The sequence below is a fragment of the Rhinolophus sinicus genome, chromosome 18 (assembly GCF_057876585.1).
Source record: "Rhinolophus sinicus isolate RSI-liver-muscle chromosome 18, RSI-T2T, whole genome shotgun sequence".
In the NCBI taxonomy this organism is placed as follows: domain Eukaryota; kingdom Metazoa; phylum Chordata; class Mammalia; order Chiroptera; family Rhinolophidae; genus Rhinolophus; species Rhinolophus sinicus.
Window position 1 is genome coordinate 68,123,656 of NC_142518.1, and position 25,264 is coordinate 68,148,919.

A 25,264-nucleotide genomic window follows, 5' to 3' on the forward strand; every position below is an offset into this window, starting at 1 on the left:
AAGACTAAGGTGTTTAATATTCATAAACGTATCAGACCAGAGGAGCTTTCAAGACGCCCTGCCCCGCCCCTCCCCATTTCCTGTAGAAAATCGAGTACTTGGAGGTGCGGCTTGGCGGGGCTTCTCTCACAGAGGGGACACAGTTTTTGGAATAGGTTAGAATTCATCCTCCTGTCTCAGTTTCCAGCCTCTCTCTCAACCTTCTTATTTCGGCCCCCTCCCCCGACCCAACCATTTCGGCGGGTTTAGGGCTTAGGGTTTTGGTGCTGTGAATGTGTAAATACGACACTTTGGTATCCGTCCGCCTCGTGAGGCTAGGGCTAATTCACTGACACCACCGCCTGAAAGCCGCGTACATTGTAGTTCAGGGGGTGAAAACGTAGGAGCTCCTAAAAGAGGGGAAATATTACCGACACCATTTAATGTAAGCCTGCTTCTCTCCGTGCAGCGCTGCTCTCTTCATATCCAGACTCCGCCCCTGCCCATTCCAATACCCAAAACAGCCAGGGTGGGCGGGGCGTAGCTCACCGACTGAGGGAGAAGTGGCACTCTGCTTGGTATCAGTCCGCGTCCTTCAGGCCGGATCCCCTTAAACTACACTAGCTCCTCCCTCAGTCGATTTTGGGATTGGGGACGTGGCAAGGCAGAGTCTGCGGAGAAAAGGTAGCTGTTAATTTAGTCGTTAGGAGCGGGTCCCTGAGGAGACCTGGGGACGGGAAGGAAAAGGGAATAGCGAAAAGTGACGATTGTTTGTAATTATGGCCCTTAATCTGATAAAGCAGGTATCTCGCCACAGGTGCCAAGTCAATCCCCAAACACAGTCGCCGCCATTATCTCGTGTCCTTGTGTCCATCTGACTGTCTATCCCTTTTTCCATAGGGCACGGCACTCCTTGAGGCAATGAAATGAGAAAACTGCCCCTGATCAAAGCAGAGCAGGTCAGTGAGAAGGCGGGCGTCGTTTGGGAGGGTGGATCTGAGAATCAGAGATGAATGTGGGATACGTGACCTGGTCATGGGGTGCTCGGGCGGTGAGAGACCGATGGAGGTAAATTTGAGTGACACACAATGATAAATGTCTGTCTATTGCTAGCTTGATTTCCAGACCTTTGCCCCACCTCCTACCATGTTTGGGAAGGAAAAGGAGTGCAATAGCAGCTTCTATGGGAGGAATGGCGGATTATATAGTAGGAGGAGGATCCTCTGCTCTCTGTGAGAACAATTGCCTGGGGAGCCCTAGGAGGGAGAGAGTGTAAAAGCTGGTTGTAAGTGTTTGATGATCAAGGCCCTGAATTATTAATAGAAAAGGGTCTCATGTCCTGGTTTAGAGTCTGACCATTAATAACCAAGTCTCTCCCACTGTCTTTCCATTTGGTTTTTGGGTATGTATCTTGTGCATATGTGTAGGTCTGCTCCGAAGTTTTTAGTACTCCACGCTCTGTAAGGGTTTGTAGGGGGCAGCGGACATCAAAGGGAGGGGATAAGAAAAAGAATATCAGCCTAATTTTTGTAGAGTGGACACTGCTTGGAGGTGGTAGATGGCTAAGACTAGAGCAGGTAGGGGTCTAGGGAAAACTCCAGATCTCCTTTACGCCAGCTTTCCAAACAGTCCCCTTATACTCCCATTGTACTGCAGAAAATAATAGGCTTTGGGGAGAGTAAGGAAACATAAGAACTTAGGTGAAATTTGTAAATGATACTCTTCATTGATTTCCCAGCCAATTTCTATGGCTTGTCTGAGCATTCCATCCATACTGACACCACCACTAACATGCAGTTGTCTCTGCAGGGGAATGGGCAGACTGTGGGAATAGAGCAGAGGAGATTGGAGATTGGGGTGAAAGGCACGTAGAAAATTTTGGCCAACAGGTATCCATATCCAGAAGGGATCAGTGTCCTAGGTGCTGCTCTCTTTACCAAGGACTCAGTCTCCATTATCTCCTGTGTCTCTATTTATTTATCTCTAGGTTTGTGAATCTCTGTGTTCTCTAGTTCTGTTGAACTCTCAGTTGATGTGCAGGTTTATAAATGGTAACCCAACTTGAAGCCAGGAAATGATGAAGAAAAATGCCTGCCCTGTGTATGTTATGATTGGTGTGAAAGTAGAGGGACAGGGAATGATTGAAACTAGAGAATTATATCCCTTGCCGGTTTCCTAATCCCTGTTCTGTCCCCTGCTGATTTAGTTGGGAGTCTTCATAAGCATTGGGGGTATAGAAGAGTAATATCTGTTCTTGTCACTTCCCACTTGATTTTCCTATCTGTATGCTTCACCCTAGCCCAGTTTTGTAAGGAAATGGCAAGACAGTAACTGAAGAGAAAAATGTGGGCAGCAGGGAGGAAGAGGAGCAGCCCTGAAGTGGGGCAATGGGGAGGTGGAGGAGGGAAACACTGGACAAACTATAAATATAGGGAACAGGGACCAAGGTGTCTACCAAGAGATCAGTTTCCATAACCTCCTGTTTGTTTATTTGTTCATAGATCTGCCCTGCAGTTGTGCTATAGGGCTTGTCTTCATTGGAAGCACAGAAAGGAGGATCAGTGCAGGCTGCTATGGGTGTGGAGACTTCCTCAGTAATCCTATAGGATGAGGTAGTCAAGTTCTGCTTGGGTCCATTAAAAGTAAAGAGCAAGTCTAGGGATTCCTCAGTCTCTTTCACTCCCATCCAGTTTTCGCATTCTCCACACTCCTGTTTTGTGTCTGGAAAGAAGATAAGTAGCACCTGTTGTAAGGAATGTAAAATTAAGGGAGAGATTGCTAATTATGTACTTCTTCCACTTAGCACTGAATTTCCATACTCTCTTGTCTCTCTGTGATAATCAAAATTAGGAAAAAAATGGAAGAGACTCAAAGCCCCATTTCCTTCCTCTACCCCTAGGTCCAACTTCAGTGGCAGATCTGGTGGCCTTGAAGTGGCTGAAGACCACCGCCCTCCACAGGGCTGTGCTCAGGCACACAGCCATCCTTGACCTTCCTCTGCACGTTGTTTATATCATTGGCAGAGCCTGTAGTTGGAAAGGGGGCTGAGTGACTACTGGACTTTGTATGAAAACACCAAACGGGAGCAGACCTTGGGCCAAGACTGTGATGGGGTGGGGTATATAAATTGACCTTGCTTTTAATTTGGTTCATTACTGGCTCCGAGGTTAAGGCAAGGGCAGAGGAGGGGCTGGAGCTGGCCTGAAAGCTGGAATCTGGCCCTGCCAACACTAGAACCAAGGCTAAGATCCAAACCAAGGCACTGGCTGAGGGAGAACTGAAAATAGGACCAGTGACCCAGGCCAATGCTGGGGATGTAGCAGTGACGAGGACACAAACAGTGACCTACACTGAGGCCATGGCTATGACAAGGGAAGTGAGCAAGATGGAAGCTAAGACTAAAACTAGAGTCATGGCTGAAACTAAGGCAAAACCTCTGGCAGAAACTGGTGTAGTGCCTCATAACAATTCAAAGGCTATCCCTACATCAAGGGTCAGTGCTGTGACCAAGTGTGAAGTCAAGGCTGATGCTGGAAGTGAAACCAATATCAGGTCCTTTTTCAAAGCTGATGATAAGGCCAATATTGGATCTAGGCCCCAGAAAAGGAGAGAGGCCAGCATCAAGTTCAGTGCTGGGGACAAAGCTGATATTATAATCGAGTCTAGTGATGAGGATGAAGAAAATATCTGCTCCTGGTTTTGGACTGGAGAAGAGCCTAGTTTAGGGTCCTGGTTCTGGCCTGAGGAAGAGACCCCTTACCAAGTCTATAAGCCTCCACCTAAGATCCAGGAAAAGCCTGAGCCCACACCCAAACCTGAACTTACTATAAAGCAAAAAGCAGCAGCATGGTCAAGGGCCAGGTATAGTGTCCTAGTCCCAATAGAGGGAGAGGAGCAATCCTTGCCTCCAGATGGGAATTGGACTCTGGTTGAGACCTTGATTGAAACTCCTTTGGGGATTCGGCCTCTGACCAAGATCCCACCCTATAATGGGCCTTACTTCCAGACCTTAGCTGAGATCAAAGAACAGGTTAGGTATAGGGAAAAGTATGGGCCCAATCCAAAAGCCTGCCGCTGCAAATCACGTGTCTTTAGTTTAGAGCCTAAAGAGTTCGATAAATTAGTTGCCCTACTTAAGTTAACTAAGGATCCTTTCATTCACGAAATAGCTAAGATGATAATGGGAATCAGTCCTGCTTATCCATTTACCCAAGATATAATTCATGATGTAGGTATTACTGTCATGATTGAAAATTTGGTCAATAATCCCAATGTTAAAGAACACCCTAAAGCTTTAAATATGGTGGATGACAATTCTGAGTCTTCTGAAGAATCAAAAACACGAGAGTCCCACATACATCAGGTTTGTAAGGACATAATCACTTATCCTTTGAACTCCCCTGTGCAACTTGCTGGACTAAAATTATTAGAGCATTTGAGTGTGAAATTTGAGGATCACCATACAATTGCCAATTATATTCCAGATTTCCTCACCTTGTTAAACAAGGGAAGTGTCAAAACCAAGTTTTATGTTTTAAAAATATTTTTGCGCTTGTCTAAAAATCAAGCCAATACAAGAGAACTGATCAGTGCCAAAGTACTGTCATCATTGGTTGCACCTTTTAACAAGAATGAGTCAAAGGCCAATATTCTTAATATCATTGAAATATTTGAGAATATAAATTTCCAATTCAAAAAGAAGGCGAAGCTATTTACCAAGGAAGAGTTCACTAAATCTGAACTTATTTCCATATTCCAGGAAGCAAAAGAGTTTGGTCAGAAACTCCAAGACTTAGCAGAGCACAGTGATCCTGAGGTGAGAGATAAAGTTACACGATTAATACTCAAACTCTGAATAACTGAATGTTCTCAGAAAGCCTTGAAAAATTTTTGGTGTTGTAATATGAAACCAATGCATATTGTAAGTTATTGTATTTATGTCATCTGTGTTGATTGAAGGAGACAATTTTATGGATACCAAATGGTCTTGAGAGCTTCAATATTTGTTGATTTTTATTGTGCTATATAAATTGAGATAATTTTAGTATTTTTGTAATAACATGACCTGATAATGAAACTACTCATCCTGAGTAAGCTAGTCTTCTGTGCTTTATATTGACATAACTGTATTCATTTGAGACTTCATTTACATGTTAATAAAGTTGCATGCTAAAACTGGTGAAAACGTTGTCCTAGTTCTTCAGTTGAAGTCTAATCAGAGGAATAAGCACAAACAACACAAAGATGATAAACAGCACTGTCTGTATGGAGTTATAAACAAAACAAGTTCACATTGACAGATCCATTAGTTTCATGTTCAAAGAGTAGAATCACTCTGTTTACAAGAAGACATGACTGTGCTACTAGTTGATATCTGGACAGATCTGGAGAAGGGGATGAAGACAGAGGCTTAGGAAAAAGGGAACCCAGACACTTCCATTCCGATCTGAGTTCCAGAACTTGTGCTCAGCCTTTCATATAGGATATCTCATCAGGATACCTTAAACTTGTTAACCCCCAAGAGGATTCCTGGTTCTCACCCCCATTCAACAAAGCTACATAAATGTGGTTCTAAAACCACCCAGCCTCACTATGCCCTCAACATCCAGCTACCCCATCTCGAAGTACCAGGTTTACTGTTTCATCTGAGGCTCCCTCCCCTGATAGTCCTGGGCCTCAGAGGAGGGTCCTTCTGGAGACCAACTACGGAAACTGCTTCATGGATAGTCTCATTTGTCCTGCCTCGGTGACTTTACTCTCATCTTTGCTTTTGTTTGATCAATGCTTTGGCCTTGGTGATTTGCACCTGTCTTTGGTGGCAGCCCCTGTTTTTACCGACCCTTTTTGGTCAGAGTTCAGCTCTGGGAGACAGCCACAGGATACCAAAGTCCTTTAGAAGTGTGTGGTTAGGAAGAAATGAATTCCCCTAATCCCACTGTCCTATCTACTTATTTGTGCAGTTTACAGAGCTGAAGCAACATTGTCTATACCTCAGTTCCTCCTGTTTAGACTTCTGGCTCGGGGTTTGAGGCATCAGACTGTAGATTGGGATCTGGGGTCACCTCTGCCTCTTCTACCCTCTGCCTCTTTTGCTGCCCGGAATTTGGAAATACATATATTAGGATCAGTGTACAAATGCTGGACTTTCTATTGAACTTTCTCTTTTAACGTTTTATGTATTAGAGGGAAAGCCTAAACTGAAAAATCTCAAAAAGGTGTCATGTACCCCTAGTTTCAGCAGCTATCCCTAGTTTAATTTCTATTAAGGTCAGATCTGAACTTACATTTCATATATCTAGGAGTTAAAATGAAGGACAACTGGCCACACTTGTGCATTAAGGGTGAAAAAAAGCAGATAAGCTTTTTACAACATGCAATTGCAACTTTGATGATTTTCAAAGTTCTTTATAACTTGTTTTTTAATCCACAGAACTCCCATAGCCTGGAATTCTAGCTGTGGTTACTGCTTTCACAGTTGGAGACCTTCAAAATACAATTGGACCAGACCCTTTGGAAATATTCTGTGTCTCAAATGTCCTATGGAGCACACAATCAATTGATGGCTACAGAATTTTCCATCAGCTGAAGAGAAGGGTGAGTGTGAGATATGCAGATCTTTGTATCAAAACAAGAAACTGATGGTCTCTTCTTGGGTCAGAATTATGGGAAACAGAGTCATTTTCCAAATTGTTCCTGGGGTGTGTTTGAAGTCAAAACTTCATCTCTTATTTCATCTCCTTTCCTGGAAAAATAATTCAGGCAAGCCCATGTAGTATCAGGGCTGATCCAGACATTACTTGTCTTAAAATGTTGCTACCTGGGGGTAAAAATCAGTGTGGGTTTCTCATCTTTCCTGCCATGAAGTAAAGTAAGTAATCTTCCTCCAGCATAGCTGGACTATTAGCACCCACTGGCCTTTTACCATGCCCTTAATTTTAAAAGAGGAGCTTTCAGTGGGAATTCATCTATAAAATATCACCAAATTCCTGGCAAGGTTTTCAAAGCTCTGTATCCTTCAGCACCTTTCCATTTTTTCTCATTATATCCCACCAAATAACCTATATTCAAGCATCACTGGACTATTTCTTGACTATTTCATGCACTTTCATCCTTTTGTGCATTTCATCATGCTGTTCACTCATGCTGTAATGCCTTTATAACCCTTTTCCTGCCTGTGGGAAATCTATTCATTATTTCAGTCTCAGCTCAATTGCCAGGTCCTTTCGAAGTCTTCCCTGACACCCTTATCCTCCCTGTCCCCATGTTAGAATTAATAGCTCCTTCTGCATTTCCAGAGTTTTTTTTATTTGTGCCTCTATTCTAGCATTTGTATTTTTATACCATGCCTTGGAGCCTTATGAGTAAGTTGGAGCTTGTGTTTAGGAACAGTGAGCGTAGAGGGGGAAGCTCAAGTGTGAGAGTGTCTGATTCCCAATGCCTGAACGATTTATTATGTATAGTTACAATAATTACTAACATTTATACATTTGTTGAAGTGCTTCCTCTGTACCAGATACTATTCTATGTACTTTACTTGTATTAACTCATTTAATTGCTAAAACATTCCTATGGATTAGGTACCGTTATCCACATTTTACATGTGAGAAAACTGAGATACCAAGCTCATTGAGTTGGTTAGTAGCAGAGCTGATATTCAAACCTTTGCAGTCTGAATCTGGAGCTAGCATATGTGACCATTTTGTAACTGTACCCCTACGCAGCATCTCGTAAAGTACATTGCCCATCCCAAACTTAAATTTGTGTGTTGTTAGACACACCTGTCCCTTATCTTTTCTGCTTCTTCCCTTTGTGTAGGCCACTTCCTTCTTTACCTCCATTCCCTACTCAACTAAGCATTCATGGTCCATCACTTTCAACATGTTTTTGAATTTTTTTAAACTGTGCCAAAATATATATGTAATATAAAAGTTGTCATTTTAATGATTTTTAAGTGTACAATTCAGTGACGTTAATTGCATTGACAATGTTGTGAAGCCATCACTACTATTTCCAAAACTTTCGTCATCTGAAAGAGAAGCTGTGTAACCATTAAGCAATGACTCCCCATCCCCCCCTTCCTCCAGCCCTCAGTAATCCCGTCTACTTTCTGTCTCTATGACTACTCGTATGTCTATTCTAAATATTTCTTATAAGTGGAATCATACAATATTTATCCTTTTGTGTCTGGTTTATTATCATTTAGGATAACATTTTCAAAGTTTATCCATGTTGTAAAGCATGTATCAGAACTTTATTCCTTTTAATGTCTGAGTAATATTCCATTGTGTGTGTGTGTGCACGCATGCGCGCACACACACACATTTTGTTTACCCATTCATCTGCTGATGGACACTTGATTTATTTCCACTTTTTTACTATTATGAATAATACTACAATGAACATTGATGTACAAGTATTTGTTCAAGTCCCTGCTTTCAATTCTTTGAATAAACCTAGAAACAGAATTGCTGGGCCATATGGCAATTCTATGTTTAGCTTTTTGAGGAACTGCCAAACTGTTTTTCATAGAAGCTGCACCTTGTTATAGTCTACCAGCAACATACAAAGGTTGCAATTTGTCCACATCCTCGCCAATACTTATGTTCCATTTTTAATAGCTATCTTAGGTGTGAAGTGGTATCTCAACGTGATTTTGATTTGCATTTCCCTAATGACTATGGTATTGAGCATTTTTTTCATATGCTTACTGGTCATTTACTACCTTCTTTGGAGTAATGTCTATTCAAGTTCTTTGCTGATTTTTTAATTGGGTTGTCTTCTGCTTGTTGCATTGTAGTGGTTCTTGATATATTCTGGATACAAGTCATTTATCAGCTGTATAATTTACAAATATTTTTTCCTCTGTAGGGTTTTTTTAATGTTAATGATGTGTTTTGACACACAAAAGTTTTTAATTTTTATGATGTCCTATTTACCTATTTTTTTCTTTAGTTGCTTGTGCTTTTGGTGTCATGTTTAAGAATCCATTGCCAAATCCAAGACCAGGAAGATTTGTCCCTGTTTTCTTCTAAGAGGTTTGTAGTTTTAACTTAGGTCTAGGTCATTGATCTATTTTGAGATATTTTTTGTATATGGTATGAGAAAATGGTCTAACTTCATATTTTACATATAGGAATCCAGTTGTCTGAGCACCTTTTGTTGAATAGTCTATTCTTTCTCCATTAAATGGACTTGTCACCCTTGTCAAAATCAATTGGCCAGACATGTTGGTTTATTTCTAAACTCTCAATTCCACTGCATTCATTTCTATGAATATCTTTATGCCAATACCACAGGGTTTTGATTACTATAGCTTTGTAGTAAGTTTAGAAATCAGGAACTGTATGTGCTCCAACTTTGTCTTTTTCAAGATTGTTTTTGTTAATCTGGGTCCCTTTCCATTTTATATGAATTTTAGGATCAGCTTTTCCATTATACAAAAAAAAAAAGCCATTGGAATTTTGATAGGGATTGCATTGAATCTATAGATTGCTTTGGGGGTATTGCCATCCCAACAATATTAAGTCTTCCAATCTATGAATACAGATTTATGTAAATTTATGTAAATCTTTAATTTATTTTAGCAATATTATGTAGTTTGTGTGCAAGTCTTTTACTTCCTTGGTTAAATGTATTCCTACATGTTTTATTCTTTTAAATACTATTCTAAGTAGAATTGCTTTCTTAATTTTCTTTCCAGATTATTCATCATTGGTATAAAGAAACATAACTGATTTTTGTGTGTTGATCTGTAACTTTGCTGAATCTGCTTATTAACTCTAGTGGCTTTTTTGTGGATTCTTTGGAAATTTCTATATATAGGATCATGTCACTATAAGTAGAAATACTTTTTTTTCTTCCTTTCCTATTTGGATACCTTTTATTTATTTTTCCTGTCTTATTGCTGTGGCTAGAACTTTCCGAAGAATGTTGAATAACAGTGGCAAAAATGGGCATGCTTGTTTTGTTCCTGACCTTAGAGGGGGAGCTTTCAGTGTTTTACTATTGATTATGATGTTAGTTATGGGCTTTTCTTTTTTTTTTTTTAATTAAAGTGTATTGGGGTGATAATTGTTAGTAAAATTACTTAGGTTTCAGGTATACAATTCATAAATGCCTTTATTATGTTAAGAAGTTCCCTTCTCTGTCTAATTTTCTGAATGTTTTTATCATTAAAGACTATCAGATTTTAACATACGCCCTTTTTTGTATCAAATGAGGTTATCATGTGAGGATTTTTGTTGTTGTTGTTCTGTTAAAGTGGTATTTTACATTCATTAACTATTATATGTTGACCACCCTTGCGTTCCTGGGATAAATCCCACGTGATCATGGTGTATAATTTTATTATTATACTATTGGATTCGGTGTGCCAGTATTTTGTTGAGAATTTTACATCTATAATCGTAAGAGATATTGGTCTCTAATGTTCTCTCCTTGTGGTATCTTTATCTGGCTTTGGTATCAGGCTAATGCTGGCTTCATAGAATTAATGAAGAAATATTCCCTCCTCTATTTTTTTTTTTTTTTTGAAAAGTTTGAGGATTGGTGTTAATTCTTCTCTAAATGTTTAGTAGAATTCTTCAGTGAAGCCATTTGGTCCTGGACTTTTCTTTGTTGGGAAGTTTTTGATTACTGATTCAGTACCTTTACTATTCATGGATCTGTTGAAATTTTCTATTTCTTTTTGTGTCAGTTTGGATAGTTTGTGTGCTTTTATGAATTTGTGAAATGATTACCACAATGAAGTTAGTTAACACCTCCATCCCTCACATGATTACCATTTGTGTGTATGTGTGTGTGTGGTGATAGTAATTAAAATTTACTCTCTTAACATTCAACTATATAATGCAGTATTGTTAATTGTAGTCAGCATGCTTGGTGAACACACAATGTGATATATAGATGATGTATAGATGTTACAGAATTGTACACCTGAAACCTATGTAACTTTACTAACAATTGTCACTCCAATAAACTTTAATTAAAAAATAATAATTATAGTCACTATGCTGTACATTAGAGCCCCAGAACTTAATTATCTTAAAGTTGGAAGTTTGTACATTTTAGCCATCATCTCCCCATTTCACTCACCCCCAGCCCCTGGCAGCCACCATTCTACTCTCTATTTCCATGAGTTCAGTTTTTTTTCAGATGCCACATATAAGTGAGAACATACAGTATTTTTCTTTCTCTCTCTGATTCGTTTCACTTTGCATATTGCACTCAAGGTCCAGCTCTATTGTCCTAAAAGGCATGCTTTCCGTGTTTATGGCTGAGTAATATTTCATTGTATATATACCATATTTTTTTATCCATTCATTCATTGACTCAGATTGTTTCCATGTCTTGGCTATTGTGAATAATGCTGCAGTGAACATTGAGCTACAGTTGTATCTTCAAGATAGTGATTTCATTTCCTTCAGATATATACCCAGAAGTGGAATTGATGGATCATATAATAGTTCTATTTTTAATTTTTTGAGGAACCTCCATACAGCTTTCCATTATGGCTGAACCAATAAACTTTTCCAAAAACACTGCACAAGGTTTATCGTTACAAGTTACCCCTTTAGACATGCTTTTGTTACATCGCATAAGTTTTGGTATATTGTGTTGCCATCTTTGTTTCAGATAGTTTTTTTATTTCCTTGTTGATTTCATCTTTGATCCATTGCTTATTCAGGAGTGTGTTGCTTAATTTCACATATTTGTGAATTTTCAAATTTCCTTCTTGTTATCTTCAGCTTGAAGAATTCCTTTCATCATTTATTCTACCATGTTTCCCCAAAAATAAGACCTAGTCAGACAATCAGCTCTAATGCATCTTTTGGAGCAAAAATTAATATAAGACCCGGTATTATATTATATTATATTATATTATATTATATTATATTATATTATATTATATTATATTATACCTGGTATTATGTTATGTTGTGTTGTGTTGTATTGTGTTGTGTTGTGTTGTGTTGTATTGTATTATGTTGTCACGCAGCAGCCTAACCGTCTGTTCCCGCGTACCTATCACTAAAGAAAGAAGAGTCTGTGAGACTGTTCCTTTCAGGTACTTTGCTTCACCTTTGTGCTTACACTTCATGTCTCTCTGTTTGGCCCCCAAAAGATGGTTTGTCAGCCAATGACGGTTAAGATTCCTCACGGGAGGAACAACCCAAGCCAGGCAGAACCGTGTGGGGACCACCAGGAGAACTCACGGAGCCAATAGCGGTGGGCACAGCCCCCACCTTCCCCCAGTTAAGGAGAGCTTCTGGCTATGTGGCTATATTCCTTCCCACAACCTGCTTGGGAAGTGAGCCAATGATGTAATAACATCAGTTCTCCTTCCATTCTTAGCAATAAGTTTTAGCATAAAGGATTTGTTCCTGGGGAGGCACATATCATAATTGTTAAGACATCATGGGACTTTCTATTCCAGCTGTTTGCAGGCAAGGGTGATTGACTTGAATCAGTTTTCTGGTATGATGTATGAAACTCACAGACCATGGAGAAAACAATGTTACTTCCTTGTGTGTTCATCAATAAAAGCCAGAAGGTGGCCCCATTTGGGGCTTTCAGTCCTTTGAGGCTGGGAGACAGTTGGCCCCCTGTTTCATAACTTTCTTGATTTCTGTTTCTTTCTTAACCCTTCGCCGCCCCTTCTCGTTCTCTCACTGCCCGTGTTGCGCTGGATGCAACAAAATATTATATTATATTATATTATATTATATTATATTATATTATATTATATTATATTATATTATATTATATTATATTTATTATATTATATTATATTATATTATATTATATTATATTATATTATATTATATTATATTATATTAATTTTTGCTCCAAAATATGCATTAGAGCTGATGGTCCCGCTAGGTCTTATTTTCGGGGAAATACAGTAAACTTAACAGTTTATTTTCTAAAAATATATTCAACACATTTTTTGTTAATGCATTTATTTGCAATTAGTTGTGTCATTATTACCAACCCAACTGAGGACCTGCAGCTGTGGCAACAGACTCTATAAGGACGAAATTCCATTTTCTCAGATAAGAAATTATTTTCTCTGTCTCTAAAATGAGATTTAAAGGATTTTCAAACATGTCTAGACCTGGTTAGTATTAATTTCATTTTGGGGGTTGACTTATTCACCAGAGAAGAAAGTTAGGCATACAGAACTCTATGATCTAGGTTGAAAAAAGAGAAATGGCTGTGAGTACAATCATGTAATCTGCTCTCCAGATGTTAGAACTACATTCTATGCTACATCAGATTCCACACTTTGATTGCACTAAAGTGACCCTAAGCAATGTACGTGTTAAATTAGGAATTCTATATCATTAGCTTTTATTTTCCAGCAAAGATTTATTTCAGTGAGATAACACAGTTGAAGTAGCTTCATGTTCTCTGAAGCATCTTAGACAAGAAATACTAGTCCAGAGCTAATGATTCATCAGTTAGCCAGTGGCCAAGTACAAAAATACTCCTAGAAGAAGGGTACATTATCATTCTTCAATTCTCCTAAACAGATAATTTCTTCTGAGTCAAAATAGTCTTGCATGTAAAACAAATAATTATGTGAATGTCCTCCCTTGGTGTATAAATCCAAATTAGATAAGAAACAAGAGGAAATGGCTCAAAAGTTGTGCCTATTTCATTTGAGACTCCTGCTAAAGTAGTGTGATTTTTCTGTTATATCAAGAACAATGGTAGGGACTTTTAAGATTTATATAAATCCATTAATGTCATTATTTTGTTGTAAAGTCTTGATATATAACATTAAAATTTTCAAAGATAGCCTAGATGAACAACTCTTTTAAGTGATAAGCTTTACAATTAATTCCCTCTCCCTTTGTCTTCATTCTACAAGAAGCAGCCCTATGGCTCCACCAGAAAAATATTTTCTTTTGGGGATTTTTGTGGCCACCCCTCAGAGACAGAATACACTATAAGCCAAAATTTGGTTCAGATGTCTAGACTGATGATGTCACACACACACACACACACACACACACACACACACACACACCCCAAGACAGTATGAGAAATGTCATTATTCACATAATGAGGCTTTCTGGGTATAGCAGGGTAACTCCCACACAGGTACAAAAATGACTGCAGAGAGTAGGACAAAGACATGACCTTGGGGTTTTATGGTGGCTAGGAGATAGGTCTAGGGTGAGGGTTCCTGCTTGTGGTTTGAACTTCCCACCAGTGCCTAAGGAGAGAGCACCTTGGTCTCCTGATCATCTTGCCCAGATGTTGAGCAGAAGGAGAAACTATCAACTTATTTATATGTGGGGCAGAGGAGAAGGAGGGGGTGTGGCTTAAAAGTTGTTAATAGTCAAAAATCAAGAAATGGAGTCAACCTCTTTATTACAGGGACTATAAAATATCTGCTTCATTTACCAGTCGTAACCAAAAGCATATACTGATAGTTTTCCATTGTGATTGAAGCAAAAAGTCAATTTTGGTTGATCGAATGTCTCTGAAATGTATAGTTTGTTTTCACATCCTTGTCCCAAAAGTTAAATCTACCAGAATATCCTAGAGTTGCAAGGATTCAATAAACTAATGTTATGGATATATTGAGTAACTTTAAACTTTAAACAAAGGGTTGGCTCTATTACATTAATAAGAGCATTTGATGATTAATAAAATGAATAACATATTTTCCTTCAGTGCTTCTGATAGCAAAAACATTAGGCTTACTCAATTTGACTTTAAAATTAACAACATGCTTCAAATTGATAGAGACAGTTTTGAGGACCTTTGTGCTCGCTCACTTAGCCTCCTAATGGCTCATCATCCCCTGCCCTCTGGGATGAACCTTCTTTCTTAAATACTCCAAAAATAGCACTCTCTACTTCCTCAAACTCTTCCAGCTCCTCTGGGGGTCCAGGAGTCTCTATCAATGTCTCCTACTCTCTTAAGCTTCTTCCCTGCTGGCCACTCCTCCTATTATGTTTGTGAGCTCCAAACATTTGGAGCTTGCCTCTCTTTCATTAGCGCTGTTAACAGCATCTTGGTCCCAGATCAAGTCCCCTTGGTTCCAGCCTCTGCTTCCTGCCCCACTGCTTGTCTTGTCTTTCTACCCGGGCCCAGTCTGACTCCTCAGACTCCGGATTTATCTGGTCTTGGAACTGCCAAAGATTGATACTAATGGAAAGGAGAGGTCTCTCTACTTTCTTCTAAAGGATCATGGTGAACAATTTGAGCAATCTCTCCAGTGATTGGACTTCAGGGGTATAATGGATAGGATGCTCTCTGAGGTCTGTGCAGATAATCGGAGGTGGGAAGGCTATAGCAAAGGTGGTTAGCAAAGAGATATAGTGTCCATCCAAAAGTCCAGAGTGACCACCACCCTGAAAATTGGCTATGTCAGGCAGCCAGACAGGGACGGTACAAGAGAAAAAGGACAAGGACGGGACCTGGGGTCCTGCCTCCCCAGAAAACTAGGAGGAGAGAAAGACAGAGGGATCCCAACTCCCGGTGGGGGGGTTCAGGGTGTTAAAGCATGTGGTAATGTGCACATAATTCTGTAGCTTCAGGGGGACAGGAACAGGCCTGTCCCACAGACTGAGGCCGGGTTTGCTCTGCCTCTGTAGGTATCTCAGAAACTAGGGATAGAGAAAGGGGACTCCCTTCTCCCTTGCCTCTCACTCTGTCTTTTCTTGTAGATAGGTAACCAGAACTCCATCCCTTGGAATTCTCCTCTTGGCTGCATTCTACAAAACTGGAACACGTTTGACCCCTAGACATTAAAGAAGAAAAGGTTCATCTTTTTCTGTAATACGGCTTGGCCCCCAATACAAATTAGAGGATGGGGAAAGCTAGCCAAAAATGGTAGCCTCAGTTGTAATACCATCCTCCAGTTAGATCTCTTCTGTCGCAGGTTAGGCAAATGGATGAAAGAACTGTATGTCCAGGCCTTCATGGCCCTCAGAGATAACCCAGACCTATGCTGCACCTGTAAGCTTGATCCATTGGTTCTGGCCCTAGTGACCCACCTGTCCCAGGGTCCTGAACTTGGGGACAGGCCTGTGGATATTCTTGAACCACCTCACTCTGGGTGACAGGAAGAGGCAGCTCCTCCTAGCTGCTCTTCCCAAACCTTGTAGTACCTTCATCTCTTACTCAGGACCACTTTCTACCCCAAAGATCTGCCTCATCCAGGAGATGTGTATAGGCCTAATAGGCTATCCTAAGAGGGTACAGGTCCACTTTTCCATTCAGGACCATCTCCAGATTAAATTAGACCTAGGGAGCAATTCAGAGGACCCTGAAAAGTATATCGACAGGTTTCAGAGACTCACTCTAACCTTTGACCTCACTCGAAGAGATGTCAATGTTATCATAGGACACTCTCCAAGGCAGAAAGGGAGACTATTGTAGAGCCACCTGTTACACTAACAGTCTCTTTATGACTGACCCTAACTACCCAATAGGAGCTACAGCCATGCCCAGCACTGACCGCAACTGAGACTATAACACTACAAAAGGAACATAAATCACCTAGTTCTTTGTTTGAGAGTATGAAGCAGAGCAAGATTAAGCTGGCCAAGCACCGCAAGCTAGCCACTATAGCTCAGGGTTCCCCTGAAAACCCCACAGCCTTCTTTGAACAACTCAGAGAGGCCCTTACTAAACACACTAATATAAGCCCTGATTCTCCAGAAGGGGAATTAATGCTCAAGGACAAGTTCATCACCCAGTCTGCCCCTGACATAAGGAGAAAGCTACAGAAACTAACAATAGGCCCCAACACCCAGCTAAGGGAGCTTCTCAAGGTTGTCTCTTCAGTCTTTTACAATAGAGATCAGGAGGAGGAAGAGAGAGCCAGGGAAAGAGAACGGGAAAAAGAAAACCAAAAATTTAAGAGACAGCCTCAATTATTGGCTGCTTTACAAGTCAGACAGCCAACTCCAGGTTGCCCAGGGAACAAGGCCCCAGGAAAATGTCACAACTGCAGAAAGCCTGGACAATGAAAAAGTGAATACCCAAAGGAGAGGAAACCATGGACACCATGCCCCAAATGTAAAGAATACAGCCATTGGGGAAAAGACTGACCAGAGGACTGAAGGGCCCTCTGGTCAGGCCCCCAACCCATCGTGGCCTTGAACTGAAGGAGCCCGATGTCCCCTCTGGCTCCTGAAACGAGTATCATCAAGGGAACGGCGTCCAGGGTGACAATGGGTGGCTGGTAGGACAATAAATTTCTTTCTTGATATAGGAGCCACTTATTCCAGGCTTTCTTTCTCTGGTATTCTCTCTCTTAAGTCTTATCAGATAGTAGGGGTAGAGGGAGGTTTACCCCTCCTTTATGTTGCTCATGGGGAGAAATTCTATTCTCTCACTCATTTCTAGTTGTGCCCTAATGTCCCAGTCCCCTTCTGGGCCAGGATGTCCTCCAGAGAGTAGGAGCACACCTGATTTTTAAAAACCCTTTCCCCCACCTACTTGCATTACTCTCTGAGGTGAGACCCCTGTTCCAGAGGAATATGAATGGTTAAATCAGGTAGACTCAGGAGTTTGGGCAACAGAGACCCCGGGAAGAGCAAAGAATGCCACCCCAGTTAAGATTCAACTTAAAGATCCTTCTTTCTTCCCCCATTAATGGCAATACCCGTTAAAACCAGAAGCAAAGACTAGCTTACAACCCCTCATTGACAAATTTCTCAAGCATGGCTTGTTAAAGCCTTGCTCATCTCCCTGCAATACCCTAATCCTTCCTGTATGGAAGAGCTCAGGGGAATATAGTCTAGTCCACGACCTAATAATTATAAATGAGGCAGTAATACTCCTCCATTCTATGGTCCCAAATCCATATACAATTCTAGGGAAGATAACTCCAGAGACTGAATGATTTTCAGTCCTGGATTTAAAGGATGCCTTCATTTGCATGCCATCCTCCCAGTTTATCTTTGCCTTTGAATGGGATGGAGGTGGGCCCTGCCAGCAGCTCAACTGGACTGTCCTCTCACAAGGGTTCCAAGACAGCCCTCACCTCTTTGCCCAGGCCCTGGCTAGGGACCTAGCTTGTCTATCTCTTAAATGGGGAAAACTCATCTAATATGTAGATGATTTGCTCATTTGCTTCCCTACCTAAGAATTAGCACAACAGCACATTATAAAAACCTTAAATTTTGTAACTGAACAAGGATACAAGGTATCCAGACCAAAGGCCCAGTTACTCAGTCAACAGGTCCAATACCTAGGACTAATCCTTATCCCGGGAAAATGAAGATTGTCTCCTCATAGGGTAAGGGCAATTAACCAGCTGCCCCTCCCACAACAAAGAGACAGCTTAGACCATTCCTTGGACTTTCGGGGTACTGCAAGCTCTGGCTAATAGGTCGTGGGCTCAGGGTTCAGCCTCTATACAGAGCCCTCGAAGAGAGTGGGGTAGCAAGTTTCCCTTTGCCTGGGGCCAGAACAAGAGCAAGTCTTTAAGCAGTTAAAGAAAGATCTTGCTTGGGCACCAGCCTTAGGATTGCTTCAGCCCAAGAAACCCTAGTGGCTGTATGTTACTGAAAAACAAAGTGTAGCCCTCGGGTGCTAACCCAAGAATTGGGTTCCACTCAATGCCCAGTCGGGTACTTATCCAAGACTCAGTGGCACAAGGTTGGCCAGGTTGCCTATGGGCCGTAGTGGCTTCTAGCAGAAGAGGCATCTAAAATCACCCTAAGGCAGACCTTGGAGAGCCTTACCTCCCACCAGGTGGCCATCTTACTAGCCCTCAAGGGCTCCCACTGGATGACAGACAGTAGGATATTAAAATATCGGGTCCTGCTGTTAGAAAGTCCTGACATCACCATCCGAAGGTGTACCACTCTTAACCCTGCCACCCTGCTACCCTGCTCAGAGGATGACGCTCCAATACATTCCTGTGGAGAAACCATAAACCTAACCTATGCCAGCAGGAGAGACTTAAAAGATCAGCCTCTAGAGAAACCAGATGAAACTTAGTTTACTGATGGAAGGAGTTAGACATGCTGGATATGCTATAGTCTCCCCATTCAAAACCATAGAGGCCAAGACATTATCACCTGGGACCTCTCCACAACTGGTTGAACTAACCGCCCTAACCAGGGCCCTGCAACTAGGGGGAAAAAAAGATCAATATCTACACAGACTCTAAATATGCTTTCCTAGTGCTTCATGCTCATGCCACTATTTGGAAAGAAAGGGGTTTTCTCACAGCCAGGGATACTCCCATAAAATACAGGCAGCAGATATTATCACTTTTGGAAGCTATACAACTACCTAAGGAAGTTGCAGTAATCCATTTCCAAGGACGTCAAAAGGGACAGGATGAAATAACCCAAGGAAATTATGAGGCCGATCAAGCAGCCAAGTCCGCTGTCCTCTCTAAAGAGGTTTATAGGGGCCCTCATCCCTTCCCTGCTAGATCCCATTCCTCCCCGTTCTCATACCCCAGAGGAGAGGGACTGGGCCATTCAAAGGGGATACACTCTGAATCTTCAGGGTGGTATGAACTACATCAAAAACTATACCTACCCCAGTCCCTTCAATGGAAAATTATTAAAGGACTCCATGATTCTTGCCATTTTAGATGAAATAATATGCACCAAATTTACAGGAGGATTTTTACTGGAAAGGATATATAAGATGGTTGACGAGATATGTTGTGCCTATCTGTTTTGTACTTTCAACAACCCCCAAGGGAATAGGCCACCCCCACTCATACAACCCATCCAGTGTTGGGGAAGCCACCCAGGGGAGGATTGGCAATTAGATTTTACCCAGTTGCCCCCATGCAAAGTATTTAAATACCTACTAGTATTTATTGATACTTTCAGTGGGTGGATTGAGGCATTCCCCACCTGAACTGAAAAGGCCCAAAAGGTTTCTAAACAAATACTAAAGGAAATCATTCCCAGGTTCAGACTGCCCTGATCCTTACAGAGTGATAATGAGCCATCTTTTACCTCACATATTACCCAGCAAATAGCTAAAGCCCTAGGAATAAGATATTTCTTACATCCCTCAAGGAGATCTCAGTGTTCCAGCAAGATAGAGCAAACCAAACCCTAAAGACCACCCTAAGGAAGCTCTGTAAAGAAACCTCTCAGCCATGGCTTGACCCCTTAATGGTATCTCCACTGCAGGTTCGATTATGCCCTCAGGAATCCCTGCAACTAAGTCCCTATGAGGCTTTATATGGGAGCTCCTTCTCTCATCTGACATACTCTTAGACTCAAACCTTCCTCAATATGTAGTCTCCCGAGGACAGTTCCAGGAAGCCCTTAGAGCCTACGGGCAGAAGGCCCTGCCCTTGCCTGCCGGTCAGGACCAACCATCATCAATGTATTACCTACCTGGTAGCAGGATACTCATCAAGTCTTGGAAGGATGGCAGCCCCGCATCCCAACTGAGCCCAACTTGGAAGGGCTCCTTTACTGTACTACTTTCTACCCCTACAGCTGTCAAGGTGCCAGGGATCTCTAGGAGGATACATCACTCCCAGATAAAGCCATGGACGGATGATATAAGAGAAAACCTACTGCCTGAATCACAGTACTCTTGTGAGCCCCTTGAAGACCTCAAGTTACTACTCAAGAAATTACCAGATAAGTGCTAATGACCATACCCATAGAATTACTTTTTGTTACCTTTCTCTTGAACCTCATTTTAGCTTTAATGTTTCTCTTCACTTGTGCCCACCTGGAATCGTCATCAACTGCCGCTTCTTCTGCAACCATAGCCAACAGTCCAATGAAGACCCTGTACTTACTGTCCCCACCCTCTAGCTATCCCCTGTCTCTGTTGCCCTCCTCTTCTTCCCCTTTACAGGCAGCTCTCAAGTTTTTAAATTTAACCAATTCTAATTATGCTCCAGAATGTTGGGTTTGTATCCATGCCTAGGGGATGGAAACCTCGGCTTGGCCCGCTTCCATGCAAGAATGGGGACTAACCCATGGATCCATGTACTACACCACTTCCGGGAGATACCAAGACATTTACCTTGGCAGAGGGACCAAACAGAACTATTCAGAACAAATTATAGGGGCTCTATATCAAGGGGTCTGACTTAACACTCAGGCCCCTCTTTGTTTAAGCTCTTCACCTTTTAGTTTCGGAACACCAGTGGGGTCGCTCTCCCCTTCACTCTGCAATCTCACAGTTCATATACATCTAGATAACCACAGCTTAGACCCTTTTCTCTAACCCCCCCTATAGGCATAAGCAGGCTAAACTCTCCTCCTAATATGTCCTTATGGAGCCAATATAACCATTCTCGTTTTTGTCACAGGAGACAGGGTGCTCACATTTAGCCCTACTGCAAATTCCAATTGTGGAACCATCGGAACAGATAACTATTCTGTCATCTACTCCGATTAGCCAAATCGAACCCTAATTGACATCACCAGGAGGTTACTGTTCTGGGAAGGCCCTAATAAAAGAATATATAATGACACCCTATGCTTTGGGCCCCTTATGGCCGTGTCTTTTGCTGCCAGTTATTTCTGGAAATATACAGATCAAAGTAATCACACCTCTCAGGAGTACTACCACATATCAAGATGGCTTCCCCTAGGAGAGACATTTACTTTTTCTGTGGGTCTTCTGCATATACCTGCCTTCCTACCAATTGGACTGGATTAAGTATATAAGCATGTTTGCTTATATAGTTTCCAAAATCACTTTCGCCTCCAAGGATCAACCCATCCCTATAACAGTTTATACAAATCCATACCCACAGAGAAAAAGCACCCCCCTCCATACTTGTTCCTTTACTAACCACACTTGGCTCAATGGCCATGGCAGGAAGCAGGGCAGCCAGAATCACCAGAGCAATCTCCATGAACCATGTTTATTCAAATCTTTCCCTTGAGTTAGCAGGGGTAAACCAATAGATCATATTCTCCCTATCAGTATTACAAGGACAGATCAACTCTCTAGCTGCAGTAGTTCCTCAAAACAGAAGAGGCTTAGATATCCTTACTGCCTCACAAGGAGGAATATGTGCAATGTTGCAGGAACAATGTTTTTTTTGGGTCAACCAACCAGGACAAATTAATGCACACATCCAACACTAACTAGACAAGGTAAAATAATACTCAGGCAACCCAGGGAGGGCTAACCTGGGAGGGGATATGGTCCTGGTTCTTCTGTTTTTTGCCCTTATTAGGCCCTCTTTTAGGAATTCTTCTTATGCTTCTTTTCGGTCCCTGCTTGTTGAATATACTGACACATTTTGTCACCTCCTGCCTAGGGTCCATCAAACTCCAAATGGTCACGCAGCCGCTCCCCTATCCAACAATATCTCATGCCACTCTTCAAAGGGCTGACTCCCCAGATATGCACCAGTCCCTCTCGATGTCATCGCTCGCCAATTCCATGCCCCACCTGCAAAAAGCACTGAGGCAGCACCTCCTCCATCCTGACAGAGAACAAGAGAATGAGATCCTGACCACAACATCGCCCCCTCTCATCAAGAAGTAGATACAGAACAGACTCACTGCCACCTTCCTAAAATATTTCAGGGTCTCAAACTCTTGTTGGGGGAATAATAGAGTAGACAGGAATGCAGAGATGAGCAGGAGGAGGAGGAACTAGCCCCAGCCAAAACTACCCTTAGAGACCACCCCATTTGAGAGCATGTGCACAAGCAGAGGCCAAGCCCACAAGACAATCTGCATTGCGATTTACCCCCCTCCCCCACCCCTTAGTGGGCTTTCAAATGAATTGTGGAAAATTGGAAGCTTGCACTTGTGCTCTAGAACTAGGAAATGTATGGTTAGAAAAAGGGAAGGTGCTGGAGGAGGACGGGAAATATACACACAAGAACAAAAGCCATCACCCAATGGAAGGAAAGGCTGCTACCCACCCTCAGGTCAGCCCACTCCATGTATCAGTGTGTATTTGCCTCGCTAATAAAACTTTTTGCCACTTTTGCCTACCTGACTCTATCTCTTGACTGAATTCTTTCCTTGAAGGAGACAAGAACTGAGGAAAACCGCCTTGCCTGGTGACAAAATGTTACCATAAATAAAGTAAAAAAACAACAACTCATGAAAGAGAGGTCATAAAAATGGCAGAGTGAGTCAAACCTCTTGAAATCTCCCCGGGACTTTACAACAAATTGAACAACTATAACTCCACAAAGGACACTCTGCTCAGCAGACAGGCAAGACTAAGAGGCGCACTACTGAGATTAACTAAAGGTGGGCAAATTTTGTAAGTGGGGGAGGTGGGAAGGAAGAAGTGTGGAGACAGGGACACATGGGTGCAGTACAAAGACCTAACTTGGAGCTCCGAGCTCGCTTCATTCCAGAGCTATCGCAGCTGTGAGAGAGGGAAGAACTCGGAATGCTAGGGCTCCACTTATGGCCCACAGGGATAAGGGGGCAGCATATAACAATGCTGAAACCAGTGCACACGGCAGAGACCTCAGAGCAAAGACTGAGGGAAGAAGTGCTTACTGGTGAGCTGAGAATGGAAGTCTTAGGTTCTGAGCCTAGCCAACGCCTCCCTACCCTTCCAAACTCGCCCCACCCCTACCTGCCCAGTGCTAGAAGTGGAACAGTAGCAGTGTCAGATCAAAAGAACAGAATATTTGCAGTTCTGAGACCTGTGGTCTGCAAACACAGACTCGCAGCCCAGTTGGTTCCGGCAAAAGGGGAGGGAGCTGTGGAAGCAGGACTCGCTGTGGTGGAGGTGGTGGCTGCCATTGCTAAGAGGCCACCTATCACAACCCACACGGCACCTGTCTCCACTTATCTGGGCAGATCCCTGCAGGAGTAAACAGAGCTGTTGAAACACAGAAGCTCGAAATCTGGTACAGGAAGAGCTTTGGAACTTCAGATGCTCTCCACATCCCTACATGGAGGTGACGCCCTATGACCCAGGTGAACTGTTCACAGAGGAGAAGCCCACCTTCCAGGGAATCACCACATTGTGTGAGAAGCTGGAATAGTGCATGGAAAATATAACACTACAGTGTGAGAGAGAATAAAAGGCTGCAGTCAGAGAGAAAAGAAAATATTCTACCGACACCTACTGAAAAGTAAAAGAAAGGACTCTTTCTATCAACCTGCTCCAGAACCCACTCCCATAGATGTTTAGAAAGAGAAATAATAAATCTTTAACAGCCATGAATAACCAAGGTAACAAGACAGCTCAGAGAGAAAATGAAAAGTCTCTAGAAAATGAACTTAAAAACAGAGAAATATATGACTTAAATGACAGGCAATTCAAGAATGCAGATCTTAAAAAACTCAACAAGATGCAAGAAAACACAGACAGGCAATTTAATGAATTCAGAAACATAATCACAAAACAAAATGAACATTTTATCAAAGAGATTCATATTTTAAAAAAGAACCAAATAGAATTTACGGAGATTAATAACTCAACAATTAAATGAAGAATGAAATAGCCAGCTTAGGTAGTAGAGTTGACCAGATGGATGATAGAATCAGTGACATGGAAGATAGAAATCTGGAAATGACATGGGTGGAAGAAGAAAGAGACTTGAGACTTAAAAGATATGAAAGAACTCTACAAGAACTTTCTGACTCCATCAGAAAGAGCAATATAAGAATAATGGGCATACCAGAATGAGAATAAAGAGAGAAGGGAACAGAGAGCATAGTCCAACAAATAGTTGATGAGAACTTCCTAAACTTGTGGAAAGAACTGGATCCTCGAATCCAAGAAGCAAATAGAACATCTAATTACCTCAATCCAAACAGTCCTTCTCCAAGGCACATTGCATTGAAACTGTCAAAAATTAACAACAAAGAAAATATCCTCAAGGTAGCCAGGGAAATGAAGACGGTAACCTACAAAGGAAAGCCCATTAGATTATCATCAGATTTTTCAACAGAAAACTGAAAGCCAGGAGAGAGTGTAATGAAAGATTCAAACTATTGAAAGAGAGTAATTATGAGCCAAGAATAATATATCCAGCAAAGATATCCTTTAGAGATGAAGGAGGAATAAAGACCTTTCCAGACATACGGAAGCTGAGGGAATTCTCTAACACATGACCTGCACTACAAGAAATGCTGAAGGCGGCTATTTGATCAGCATCAATAGGGATAATTGGTGACAACAAAAACATAAAAGGGGGAGAGTAAAGACCTGAACTGGAATATGGAAATGGAGAAAGTAAGCATGCTGAAGAAAATGGTATACTCTAAATATGAAACTTTCTTTTATATGAACTTAATGGTAACCATCACAAAAAAAATCCAGAACTGAAAAATAAAACATAATAAAAGAAGAAATGGGGGGGTGGAAATCATAG

At 41.6% G+C, this 25,264-nt stretch overlaps 2 protein-coding genes across 11 annotated transcripts in view; both read left to right on the forward strand.

The window, feature by feature from the left end:
- The first annotated feature begins 537 nt into the window (after positions 1-537).
- The window catches only part of ARMCX5 (armadillo repeat containing X-linked 5), an 85,848-nt gene continuing 61,121 nt past the window's right edge, over positions 538-25,264 (forward strand). For 5 of the 10 annotated variants that reach the window (XM_088795186.1, XM_088795187.1, XM_088795190.1 and 2 more), the window contains exons 1-4: positions 538-663; positions 880-938; positions 2,879-4,795; positions 6,410-6,573. In XM_088795186.1, coding sequence (XP_088651312.1) covers positions 3,338-4,795; positions 6,410-6,433 — 1,482 coding nt within the window. In that variant the 5' untranslated portion in view covers positions 538-663; positions 880-938; positions 2,879-3,337 and the 3' untranslated portion in view covers positions 6,434-6,573. The other 5 variants (XM_088795188.1, XM_088795185.1, XM_088795189.1 and 2 more) reach the window with 5 other exon arrangements.
- The window catches only part of LOC109439631 (G protein-coupled receptor-associated sorting protein 2), a 141,041-nt gene continuing 122,211 nt past the window's right edge, over positions 6,435-25,264 (forward strand). The window contains exon 1 of the mRNA XM_088795103.1: positions 6,435-6,573. The gene's annotated coding sequence lies outside the window, so the exon portion shown is untranslated. The remainder of the gene's footprint in view (positions 6,574-25,264) is intronic.